The sequence below is a fragment of the Puma concolor genome, unplaced genomic scaffold, assembly GCF_028749965.1.
Source record: "Puma concolor isolate L17-30 unplaced genomic scaffold, mPumCon1.1.hap2 unalloc_scaffold_14, whole genome shotgun sequence".
In the NCBI taxonomy this organism is placed as follows: Eukaryota; Metazoa; Chordata; class Mammalia; order Carnivora; family Felidae; genus Puma; species Puma concolor.
Window position 1 is genome coordinate 174,086 of NW_028240169.1, and position 13,150 is coordinate 187,235.

At 45.9% G+C, this 13,150-nt stretch overlaps 1 protein-coding gene across 25 annotated transcripts in view; it reads left to right on the forward strand.

Annotated features, from left to right (window-relative positions):
• LOC147571616 (uncharacterized) overlaps window positions 1-13,150 on the forward strand; it is a 624,145-nt gene that overhangs the window by 164,790 nt on the left and 446,205 nt on the right. For 22 of the 25 annotated variants that reach the window (XR_015247221.1, XR_015247224.1, XR_015247228.1 and 19 more), the window contains exons 3-4: window positions 11,525-11,600; window positions 12,847-12,961. The exons of 1 other annotated variant lie outside the window; for it this stretch is intronic. Coding sequence is in view for 11 of the 24 variants with exons in the window: in XM_086696183.1 (XP_086552309.1) it covers window positions 12,955-12,961 (7 nt within the window). In the remaining 13 variants the exon portion in view is untranslated. Of the gene's footprint in view, window positions 1-3,658; window positions 4,227-11,524; window positions 11,601-12,846; window positions 12,962-13,150 lie in introns of those variants that run through there. 2 more of the 25 variants (XM_086696188.1, XM_086696193.1) reach the window with 2 other exon arrangements.

Here is a 13,150-nt window from a genome sequence, read left to right on the forward strand (position 1 = left end):
TAGTGCAATTGCTGGGTCGTAAGGTAGTTCTATTTTTAGTTTTTTGAGGAACCTCCATACTGTTTTCCAGAGTGGCTGCACCAGCTTGCATTCCCACCAATGATGCGAAAGAGATCCTCTTTCTCCGCATCCTCACCAACATCTGTTGCTAATGTTAGCCATTCTGACAGGTATAAGGTGGTATCTCATTGTGGCTTTGATTTGTATTTCCCTGATGATGAGTGATGTTGAGCATTTTTTCATGTGTCGGTTGGCCATATGGATTTCTTTAGAGAAGTGTCTATTCATGTCTTGTGTCCATTTCTTCACTGGATTATTGGTTTTGGGGTGTTGAGTTTAATAAGTTCTTTATAGATTTTGGATACTACCCCTTTATCTGATATTTCATCTGCAAAGATCTTCTCACATTCTGTCGGTTGCCTTTTAGTTTTGCTGATTGTTTCCTTCGCTGTGCAGAAGCTTTTTATTTTGATGAGGTCCCGTAGTTCATTTTTGCTTTTGTTTCCCTTGCCTCCGGAGAGGTGTTGAATAAGAAGTTGCTGTGGCCAAGATCAAAGAGGTTTTTGCCTGCTTTCTCCTTGAGGATTTTGATGGCTTCCTGTCTTACATTGAGGTCTTTCATCCACTTTGAGTTTATTTTTGTGTATGGTGTAAGAAAGTGGTCCAGGTTCATTCTTCTGCATGTCACTGTCCAGTTTTTCCAGCACCACTTGCTGAAGAGACTGTCTTTATTCCACTGGATATTCTTTCCTGCTTTGTCAAAGGTTAGTTACCCATACTTTGTAGGTCCATTTCTGGGTTGTCTGTTCTTGTGCCAGTACCTTACTGTCTTGATGATTACAGCTTTGTAGTATAGCTTGAAGTCTGGGATTGTGATGCCTCCAGCTTTGGTTTTGTTTTTCAAGATCGCTTTGGGGATTTGGGGTCTTTTCTGGTTCCATACACATTGTAGGATTCTTTGTTCTAGCTCTGTGAAGAATGCTGGTGTTACTTTGATAAGGATTGCATTGAATATGTAAATTGCTTTGGGTAGTATCAACATTTTAACAATATTTGTTCTTCCTCTCCAGGAGCATGGAATCTTTTTCCATTTTTTTTGGTGTCTTCTTCAATTTCTTTCATAAGATTTCTATAGTTTTCAGTGTATAGATTTTTCACCTCTTTTGTTAGATTTATTCCTAGGTATTTTATGGGTTTTTTTGCAACTGTAAATGGGATCAATTCCTTGATTTCTCTTTCTTTCACTTTATTGTTGGTGTATAGGAATGCAACCAATTTTTGTGCATTGATTTTATATACTGCAACTTTGCTGAATTCATGAATCAATTTTAGCAGTTTTTTGGTGAAATATTTTGGGTTTTCCATATAGAGTATCATGTCATCTGTGAAGAATGAAAGTTTGACTTCCTCCTGGCCAATTTGGATGCCTTTTATTTCTTTGTGTTGTCTGATTGCAGAGGCTAACACTTCCAATACTACGTTGAATAACAGTGGCAAGAGTGGACATCCCTTTCTTGTTCCTGACCTTAGGGGGAAAGCTGTCAGTTTTTCCCCATTGAGGATGATATTAGTGTTGGGTCATTCATATGTAGCTTTTATGATCTCGAGGTATGCTCCTTCTATCCCTGCTTTCTTGAAGGTTTTTATCAAGAAAGGATGCTGTGTTTTGTCAAATGCTTTCTCTGCATCTATTGAGAGGATCATATGGTTCTCGTCCTTTCTTTTATTGATGTGATGAATCACAACGATTGTTTTGCAGATATTGAACCAGTCCTGCCTCCCAGGTATAAATCCCACTTGGTCGTGGTGAATAATTTTTTCAATGTATTGTTGGATCCAGTTGGCTAATATCTTGTTGAGGATTTTTGCATCCATGTTCATCAAGGAAATTGGTCTATAGTTCTCCTTTTCAGTGGGGTCTCTGTCTGGTTTTGGAATCAAGGTAATGCTGGCTTCATAGAAAGAGTTTGGAAGTTTTCCTTCCATTTCTATTTTTTGGAACACCTCCAAGAGAATAGGTGTTAACTCTTCCTTAAATGTTTGGTAGAATTCCCCTGGAAAGCCATTTGGCCCTGGACTCTTGTTTTTGGGGAGATTTTTGATTACTAATTCGATTTCCTTACTGGTTATGGGTTGGTTCAAATTTTCTATTTCTTCCTGTTTCAGTTTTGGTAGTGTATTTGTTTCTAGGAATTTGTCCATTTCTTCCAGATTGCCCATTTTATTGGCATATAATTGCTCATAATATTCTCCTAATTATTGTTTTTATTTCTGTTGTGTTGGTTGTGATCTCTCCTCTTTCATTCTTGATTTTACTTATTTGGGTCCTTTCCTTTTTCTTCTTGATCAAACTGGCTAGTGGTTTATCAATTTTGCTAATTCTTTCAAAGAACCGGCTTCTGGTTTCATTGATCTGTTGTACTGTTTTTTTGGTTTCAATAGCATTAATTTCTGCTGTAATCTTTATTATTTCCTGTCTTTTGCTTGTTGTGGGTTTTATTTGCTGTTCTTTTTCCAGCTCCTTAAGGCCTAAGGTTAGGTTGTGTATCTGAGATCTTTCTTCCTTCTTTAGGAAGGCCTGGATTGCTATATACTTTCCTCTTATGGCCATCTTTGCTGCGTCCCAGAGATTTTGGGTTATGGTGCTATCATTTTCATTGACTTCCATATACTTTTTAATTTCCTCCTTAAGTGCTTCATTAGCCCATTCATTCTTTAGTAGGATGTTCTTCAGTCTCCAAGTATTTGTTACCTTTCCAAATTTTTTTGTGTGGTTGATTTTGAGTTTCATAGCATTGTGGTCTGAAAATATGCACACTATGATCTCGATCTTTTTCTACTTACTTAGGGCTGATTCGTGTCCCAGTATATGATCTATTCTGGAGAATGTTCCATGTGCACTGGAAAAGAATGTATATTCTGCTGCTTTAGGATGAAATGTTCTGAATCTATCTGTTAAGTCCATCTGGTCCAGTGTGTCATTCAAAGCCATTGTTTCCTTGTTGATTTTTTGATTGGATGATCTGTCCCTTGCTGTGAGTGGGGTATTGAAGTCTCCTACTATTATGGTATTACTATCAATCAGTTTCTTTATGTTTGTGATTAATTGATTTATATATTTGGGTGCTGCCACATTTGGTGCATAAATGTTTACAATTGTTAGGTCTTCTTGGTGGATAGACCCCTTGATTATGATATAATGCCCTTCTGCATCTCTTGACACAATCTTTATTTAAAAAAAATTTTTTTTTAACGTTTATTTATTTTTGAGACAGAGAGAGACAGAGCATGAACGGGGGAGGGTCAGAGAGAGGGAGACACAGAATCCGAAACAGGCTCCAGGCTCTGAGCTGCCAGCACAGAGCCCGACGCGGGGCTCGAACTCACGGACCGTGAGATCATGACCTGAGCTGAAGTCAGACGCTCAACCGACTGAGCCACCCAGGCGCCCCACAATCTTTATTTTAAAGTCTACGTAGCCTGGTATAAGTATGGCTACTCCAGCTTTCTTTTGTTGACCATTAGCATGATAGATGGTTCTCCATCCCCTTATTTTCAATCTGAAGGTATCTTTAGGTCTAAAGTGGTTCTCTTGTAAACAGCATATAGATGGATCTTGTTTTCTTATCCATTCTGTTACCTTATGTCTTTTGATTGGAGCATTGAGTCCATTGATGTTTAGAGTGAGTACTGAAAGATATGTATTTATTGCCATTATGATGCTTGTAGAGTTGGAGTTTCTGGTGGTGTTCTTTGGTCCTTTCTGATCTTTGTTGCTTTTGGTACTTATTTGTTTATATATATATTTTTTCATCTTTTCTACCCTCAGAGAGTCCCCCTTAAAATTTCTTGCAGGGCTGGTTTAGTGGTCACAAATTCCTTTAATATTTGTTTGTCTGGGAAACTTTTCATCTCTCCTTCTATTTTGAATGACAGCCTTGCTGGATAAAGAATTTGTGATGGCATATTTTTCTGATTCAGCACACTGAATATATCCTGCCACTCCTTTCTGGCCTGCCAAGTTCTGTGGATAGGTCTGCCGCAAACCTGATCTGTCTTCCCTTGTATGTTAGGAACTTTTTTTCCCTTGCTGCTTTCATGATTCTCTCCTTGCCTGAGTATTTTGTGCATTTGACTATGATATGCCTAGTTGATGGTCGGTTTTTGTTGAATCTAATGGGGGTCCTCTGTGCTTCCTGGATTTTGGTGTCCATGTCTTTCCCCAGGTAAGAAAGTTTTCTGCATGATTTGCTCAATAACCCTTCTACCCCTATTTCTCTCTCTTCCTCTTCTGGGACCCCTATGATTCTCATGTCGTTCCTTTTTAATGAGTCACTGATTTCTCTGATTCTTAAATCGTGCTCTTTTGCATTAATCTCCCCTTTTTTTCTGCTTCATTATTCTCTAAGTTTGTCCTCTATATCGCTGATTCTCTGTTCTGACTCATCCGTCCTTGCCACCGTGGCATCCATCCGTGATTGCAGCTCAGTTAAAGCATTTTTAATTTCATTCTGGCTATTTTTTACTTCTTTTATCTCTGCAGAAAGGGATTCTAATCTATTTGCGAGTCCAGCTAGTATTCTTATTATCGTGATTGTAAATTCTGTTTCAGACATCTTGCTTGTATCTGTGTTGGTTAAATCCCTGGCTGTTGTTTCTTTGTGCTCTTTCTTTTGGGGTGAATTCCTTCATTCTGCCATTTTGAAGGCAGAAAAGGAATTAATGAGGTAGAAAAATTGAAATTAAAAACATTAAAATTAAAAAAATGTTAAAATTAAAAATTAAGGACACACACACACAAATCGAATAGATGATGTTAGATCATAGGTGTGTTTTGGTCTGGGTGTTGAAAGTGGTTTGACAGATTAGAGAAAAAAAAGGGGGAGAAAAAAAAGGAAATCATTTGAGAATTTGAAAAAATGAATACACTGAAGTAGACTAAAATGATATGATGGGGTTAAAATAGAATTTGAAAAAATATACACAAAAGTAAAGAATATAGTAGAAAAAAATTTAAAAAATATTTTTAATAAAAATTAAAAATAAATATGAATTTCTTATTTTCCTGTATTCAAGAAAAAAGAAAAGAAATGAAAAAGAGAAAAAAGATTTAAAAAAATAAAAACAAGAAATCGTTAAAAATTTGAAAAAGTGTATACACTGTAGGAGACTAAAATAAAATGATGGCAGTAAAATGGAATTTGAAAAAATTTACATAAAAGCAAAAAATATAGTAACAAAATTAAGGAAAAAGTATTTTTTAATAGAAATTGAAAGTAGAAATGAAGTTTTTCTATTTCTACATTCAAGAAAAAGAAAAGAAACGAAAAGCAGGCAAGGGAACAGCATGTACAAAGTCCTAAAGCAGGGGGAGGACAGAGTGGCCCAGGCTCTGAAATGACGGCAGCCACGTGACCCGGGGCTGGTGTCCCTTCACATCACTGGTTCTCAAACCCTCATTAGTAAAAGGGCAGAATCAGACTAGTTCGTGTCTGGGTCCCTTCCAAGAAAGGGGGTCAGCTTAAACATTAAGCAGGCTCATATGAGCTGTCATATCGTTACCTTATCCTCTGGGTGTCTGGGAGTCCCCTTGGTCACCAGCTGCTGGATTGGAACCCCAGAAGGGCAGCTCTGTACTGATTCTAGAGGCACAGCCAAGTTCACCCCTGAGCCCGGCCCAGGATTGGTTCTGTTGCTGCGCTTCATCCAGTCTGCTGAGGGTCTCGTTGTGGGTATGACCTACACGATTACATGATGGATTTTGCAAAATCCTGTTAGGATTATTTCCCATCCTTGCTCAGAGCCAGATGTTTGACCGAAAGGTAGAGAGGGCTGAAAGGAAAATCTCTGAAACAGGCCTCTGAAAGCAGCACAGGCTTGCAGGCTAGATCAGCCTGCTCTCCCAATGTCCTCGGCTGCTTGGTACCTTCCAGGCATACAGTAGGCCTTAACTGTGGAGTGGATGGTGTTAGACACCATTTCCTTAGAGGCTTCGTTCTACACATACTTCTCTTTAAGAGGTCATAATGAAACTCAATGTAGGATTAATATTTTGCTTTTTATCCACCCAATATTAATTCGTAAGTTTGTCTTCACACTGCTGAGAAACTCTTAAATGTCATTTAAGATGTTCAAGATCCCACTGGGTCATGTGTGGAACTGCTGAGTCACTATATTGTATGCCTGAAACTAATGAAACACTATGTTAACTGTACTGGAATTAAAATTAAAAACTTAAAAAAAAAAATGTTCAAGATCTGAAACGTTAAGACGTTCAAGTCTAAACTACCGAAGAGTTGAGGTCAGCTCCAGCGTCAGCTCGGTGTGGATGAACACGTCCCCTGTCGCCCACAGCCCGTGAGGAAGGGGTGGGTGTTTTCTCTCACGTTCCTCTCAGATGTGTGGCAAAGACTCTCAGGTTAATGTGGGGAGAGGCGCCAGGCACCTGCCAAGGCCCCGAGAAAGCCTGCCGTCCACGGGCACATCGTGCTGGGGTGTCCGAGGACCGGGAGATGGCGGTCAGAACGGAGAGTCCCTGAGTCTCCGCCATCCCGTGCCCCACACTTCCTCATGGGGTCTGCCCTGTCTCCGCTCTCCTTGGACCGTTTTTGCTCTCTCATGCCCTCTCCCCTTTTGGCCCCAGCCACGCGGCCTTCTTACCAGCCGGTGCTTTTCGCTGGGCCTCCGCTGAAACCCCTGAGAGGGGCCAGCTGGTGGGCCCGGCATCTCCTTTCCCTCAGGTGACCATCTGTGGTCCCAGCAGCCAGCGGGTGGGGTTGGGTACTTCGCTGTTGTCCCCTGAACACGGTGCACACGGGGGCTTGCAGAGAGCAGAGGGGCCTGACGCCCATCTGGGACCACGTGGCTTCCAGCTGGTGACCCAGCACCCCACTCACCTTGTCGCCCTCCCCACCAGGCGGGCCTTTCTGCTGGGCTGTCAGGTGCCCGATCTGGGCATGCTGTCTTGTTTACAGCAGCCCCTTCCCCTCTGGGCTGGGGGCTGGGGGCTGGCTGCTCCTGGGGCACTGCCGTGTGCTGTCCTCCGTGCTGGGGTGGGGTTTTGCAAAACCCACCGCTCCTTCTCCCTCTGTGGGTTTCAGTGTGTCCAGGGAATGCAGCCTCTGGCCGGCCTCTGGCATCCTCGTGGAAAGGCCTCTCCACTGGTAGCTTTCCCCCTGTCCCACCTCTGCCTGTCCACTTTCCAGACCTGGAGGCTTCATCTTGTCACTATCGGGGGACCCCGAGCTCCAGCTTATCTCCATTATCCTCATCAGACATGCATGTGTGAACTGTCTGCCAACTTTTTAGTTTACTGTGGTGACCAAGCTGCCAGGAGTCCCGGGAGCCTGTGACAGCCTCAGGGGCAGATGCGCCCTGGGTAGAAGTTGCATAGGAAGACAGATTATGCTCGGGCTGCCGAAGATCTGAGAGTTAGAATCGGGCAGAGTTGATCTGCTGCCCGATTGGAAGGCCAGGTGGCATCGAGTCCCTCTTGGCCTGACCCCCGTTTCCCTGGGAGGTGTGTGGGCCCGTGGTGCCGGGACTCACCTGTCAGGGAGGCCTTTCCCTGGCCTGCTCTGAGTGCATGCTGTCAGCATTTCTGCCCCAGACTCTTTTGCTTCTGCTCACTTCTGACTGTTCTCCCTTCCGATTGCCACCCTTCTACTTGAGCAAGGTTAACATGCTCTCATTCTGGCTGGGGAGCCATTTTGTGTCTTTAATGACAGCTTTGGACGCAGATGGTTCTACCCTTGGGAGACCTTTCCATCATCTTTGAAAGTGTTGGTGTTTATAGTGTCACTGCCTTTGGGGGCATTCAGAGGAAGACGGAGGGAGGCACGTGGAGGAGGAGGAGGAGTGTTTTTGGTGGCTAAATCTGGAGAGGGAGAAGGTGGCAGAGCAGGGGACTCTGGACAGAGAAGTATTGTCCTTCTGATTCTTGGACGAGGGGACTCTGTGGCTTAGGAGGCTGTGCTTTGGAGCTGGGGTTAGAGGCTCAGAGAAGGAAGACAGCAGCCAGGTCACATGGGACCAGGATGTGGGATTAGATGCAGTCATTGCTCTGAGCGTGTCTCTTACCTGCAACACAGTAAAGCACATTTACCATTTCTTTGAAGCTGCAAGGGAGAAGTCCCAGAGTCCTTTCATCTGAGAATACTAAACAGAGGTGAACGAAACACCCATTTCTACCCATTGCACACGTGAAAATGTTACTGCTGCTTTCATTGAGGGTCCTGGGGTTAGTGTTGGGTCTTAGCAACTTCAGAGTCAGTTTCTTCCTTCTTCCTTCCTTCCTTCCTTCCTTCCTTCCTTCCTTCCTTCCTTCCTTCCTTCCTTAAGTTTATTTGTTTATGGGGGGGGGGGCACACAGGTGGGGGAGAGGCAGAGAGAGAGAGAATCCCAAGCAGGCTCTGTATTGTCAGTGCAGAGCCCGACGTGGGGCTTGAACTCATGAACTGTGAGATCATGATCTGAACCGAAATCAAGAGTCAGACGCTTAACTGACTGAGCCACCCAGGCGCGCCTCCCACCCCAGCCCCCTTGCCCAGGGTCTGTTTCTGAGGGCTTGTTTTTTCATTTGAAACCTTGGGTCCTCAAACCTTCATTTACCCGGTTCTTCAACTTCTTGTCCTGCATTGGGTCTTGGGGGTTGCTTGTTGAGGTCGAGGCTCTGTTCTAGCGCCGCTTTGATCTGAGATGGTTGATCTGGGAAATTGGCTTCCAGAGGGTAGTGTTAGTGTTGGGAATGTCAGGACTCTGTGGTGCCCCTGGACCTGCACTGTGTGTGGTCCCCACACCACTCGTGAGGGTCGTGTGCCACTCAGGGGTCATGATTTTCTTTATGCAACAGTGGGTGTCCCGCTCTATACCAGCACTGTGCTGGGCTCTGGGGGGATCCAGAGGTGAGCCCTCCCCACCCCCAGAATTTTGCATGCAAGGAGGGGACAAGGGACGTCAACAGCTCTCCCTGCTTCTTTCCGGGCCCCACCCTGGCATTTTTCTTATAACAACTGGAGTGATGTCTTAGAATATAAATCAGATTGCATCATTCCCCTGCTCCAAACCCTTCTAGTGCACTGAGGATAAAATCAAGAACCCTCACTGTGGCCACCGAGGCCCCAGCTTGCCCCACAGCCTGATCCCCTCCTGATGCCCCAGCCACACCAGCCAGCTTCTCCTTCCTTGAACTGAGCCCACAGCCATCTCTCTCCTCCCACCTCCTGCAGCCTGTGTGCATCCTTCAGGTGGCAGCCCAAGTGTCACGTACAGAGGGCTCTTCCATCCCCTCCCCAGGCAAGCTGGGCCTCCTGTTCACACTGCCATAAACCTCGTGTGTCCCCATGCCCTGATCTCAGCTTGGAACTATGTATTTGTGGAATTACATGGCGATCCCCATCCCCCTGCTAGTCTTTGAGGTCCTTGAGGGCCGGGCCGTGTCTGCCCTGGTTCCAGTGTGACACTGACCCTGACCAGAGCCAGGCCCACAGTATGGACTCAGGAAGCCTGTGCTGAGTGAGTGAGCAGTGGGTGGACCAAGTATGTGGGGGTGGGGCATGCCATCGGGAGTGGACACCTGGCAGTTGGAAAAATGATATCCAGGTGGGGACAGGACATAGACAGAGGAATAGGGCAGGGAGTTCAAGGATGCATAGAGAGAGAGGCATGTAGCCCACATCAGCTGTGTGAGAGATCACAAAGGGGGAAAGGGCTTAGCTCTGGCTCTGGACAGAGTGAGGTTCAGACACTCACACATCAGCTTGTGATCTTGGATAGGTCATTGAACACTTCCAGGGCCATCTCCTTATCTGTAAAATTAAGATAATAGTAGCGTGCACCTCCAAGGGCACCTTGAGGGCGAGTGAGGCAGCCTGAGTGGCTATGCTCATGCTCCTGTGCTGTGGTGGGAAATCGCTGGGCTGAGTAGGCATGGTGTCTGGAATGCTGGAGGGTGATGTGGGCCTTTACTCCGGCCATGGATTTCCGCTGTGTATGTTGGAGTCCCCATTTTTGGTTCGGGGGTGGGGGGGAATCTGATAGCTTTGAGTGGGTTGGACTAGCAGGGGTGAGGCAGAACCGTGGGGGCTCCTGCAGGAGACCCCTGGAAGGTATTGAGCCTCAGCACCAGGATGGCAGTGGAGAGGACTGTGGACAAGGAGTGGGTGATAATGAGGTGGAACTGGCAGGTCTGGGGCTCCCCAAGCTCCATGATGGAGGGAGGAGGGTGCCTCACTCTAAGGGGAGATGGCCCAGTGGAGAGGGTGACACAAGGGAGCAGTTTTGACATCACAATCAGTTGGTAGGCCCTGCAGGGTGGCCCGGTAGAGCTTTCAGGCAGGCAGCTAGCACCGTGGGACAAGGGTTCTGGATTGAGGTCTCAGCCAGAGCTGCATGCTTGGGACTTGTCCTCTTTACACAGCTGGGGGCTGGGGTCAAAACCCTGTTGGATTTGGATTTGCCAAGGGGGACGGAGGCCTCTGAGCTGCGGTCCAGAGGCACTGTCACAAAGGAAGCAGAAAAGATGAAGGTGGGGGGTGGGGGATGATGATGGCTGTGGCGATGGTGGTGGGAACCTGTGGTAGGCAGGCTGGGCTGTGGGGTGACATTTCCCCTTCAAACTTCTTTTAAGAAGCAGGAGCGAGTGGAATAGCTTGATGGGGATGGCAGGGTAGAAGAAAAGGTGACAAAACGTTTTCTCATTAGGATTACCCACATGCAACCCCTGTAAGAACTGGGGAAATCTCCAGCAGGATGAAACTCTGGCCAAAATAGGAGGAAAGACAGGGAGGAGGCTGCGTAGCTTAGAGCAACGAGATGTGCTCCCTTCCGCCTCTGCCCCGTCCCCACATCCATGCCTGGTTCTATCGTGGGTGTCGACAAACCAGAAGTTTCTCCACTGAGCAAGTGTCAACCACGGTTGACTCCGACCTTAATGTCACCATCCAGCCCAAGGAGCCCTGGATTTGCACTTTTTTTCTGAAAAGAGACTTGAACAGCAGCAAATACATTTATGAAAGTCTTTAGTGCCTCTGGAGATTATTTGTGGCCTCGCTTGTTCTGAATGCCTTTCCCCCACACCACTCTGTGTAGGGAGGTGGCTTTTTAGAAGGCAGCAGGGCCTGGATTTTGATGCAGACACTGTCAGTGATGGGACTGTGCTGCCCCTTTGTGTCTGTCATAAGCCACTACAGTGAGAGCAGTTTTGTCTAACAGAAAGCTGATTATTATTGCCTGATCCTGAGGCTGGCTCTGAATATGGACTTCACGCATAATTCCAGACGGCTCAAGGTCAAAAAGGTTAAGTGGGAGGTTGGGGCCTCGTATCAGTGACTGGTGCCAAATCTGAGATGCTGGCCAAAAGAACGAAAGAAGTAGCAGATTAAAATCCGGCGTGCAGGCCAGGAAACCTTTGTAAGTCGACTGATGTAGAGAGGAGCCAGTGTCCGCAACGTGTCCTTGCCGCATGGAGAAAATGAAATGAAAACAGACTGCTGACTTCCTTTCTGCCACTGCTCTCTGTGCACAGGGGACCCCCTCGGAAGCCTGGAGAACAGGACAGGACTGGAGGACCACGTTCTCCTGGAGCCTGGGCTCGGGTACAGGTCAGTATTCAGAAACCAAATTGCCTTTGGGATTGAGTTGTCCTGTTCGCGGCTGTGCCTTTTATTCTTTTTTGAAGGTAGGAGTGCACCTCCCAGGATTCAAGGTCAAGGCCTTATTTCACATTAATATTCAGGTTTAGAATGGGAAGTTGCCAAGGGCGTCAGAGTGTGAGGAACAGTGTTTTACCAAACTTCATTTGTGTACCTCCTTGACTTTTTATGATTTAGGGGCCATACCTGGGTACCTCTTCTAACATCATTTACTGGATTTTAACATTTGGTCACAATATTATGCAAGTTTAATATTACGTAATACTTGAGCCACTTAGCTCTCACGTGTTTGAGAAGTGCTTCAACCAGAATAGAGTAGTAAGCACCGTGTCAGTTTTCTGATGTTCAAATAAAAGTATCTCAAAGGGAAACGGAGTTGCTCAAAGTCATTGGATGTTTGGTAGCAGAACTCAGATGGACACTAAAGTCTCCCTAATGCCACCACGATCCTTGTGGTTCTTAGAGTTGTTTCTTTTTCTCTCTTCACGGTTTTAATTTAGTGCAAACTTGAGAGAGTAGGGGTAGATCACATCTGCATTTTCAACCTCAGCCCCAGGGTGGGAGTCACTGATCACCTCAAACCATGCTTGGTTTTACTGTCTCTCCCTAAGTCAACGGAGCTCTGCTCTGTGACCGTGACACCACCTGTCGGTTCCTGTACAGTTAGTACATTGTCAGGATGGGTGTCACCAGGTCCATATAGGGTGCAGAGTCCTTTTTGCTGTTTATTAAAAAAAAAATTAATGTTTTATTTGTTTTTGAGAGAAAGAAAGAGACACAGCATGAGTATGGGAGGGCAGAGAGAGAGAGCGGGGGACACAGAATCCGAAGCAGGCTCCAGGCTCCGAGCTATCAGCACAGAGCCCAACACGGGTCTTGAACCCACAAACTATGAGATCATGACCTGAACTGAAGTTGGACATATAACCGACTGAGCCACCCAGGCGCCCTTGCTGTTTGTTTTAGAAGAATACTGACTATTGATTTTGGGAACACAAATCAGCGTCAGCGAGTAAGCAGATTTGCAAATAGGGAGTCCGCGAATGAAGAGGGCTGACTGCGGTTTTGAAGGGCTGCCTCCTGTGCCTTCTGGTGGTTGCTCCTGAAAACACTGAGTACCTGCTAGTTCTTGGAAGGGTGAGGTTGTATATTTTGAGTGGCCGAGTGTAACTTCCTTCTGTTTGCTTTTTCCCAGTGTGGAAGCTGGTCCTCCTGGCCAGGGAGACCTCCTGAGCAGCATGCTACCTTCCTCCTCGGTGCCAGAGTTGATGACAATTAGTAAGTTGCTGAGTCTCCTCCGCCAATGCCGGGTGACTCTCGGACCTGCACATCAGTGGGGTACTGTTGTGCTTGCTCCTGTGTGAGTGTGGACTTTGTGAGATGTGGGGTGAAGTCAGGTGTGTGTGTCCGTGGTCTGAATGTGCTGTGCAGTTCTTAGCTTCCTGAGCTGTGGTTAATGATGTGATGTTTGGGCGTGTGCTCACTCTAAAGGACACGCT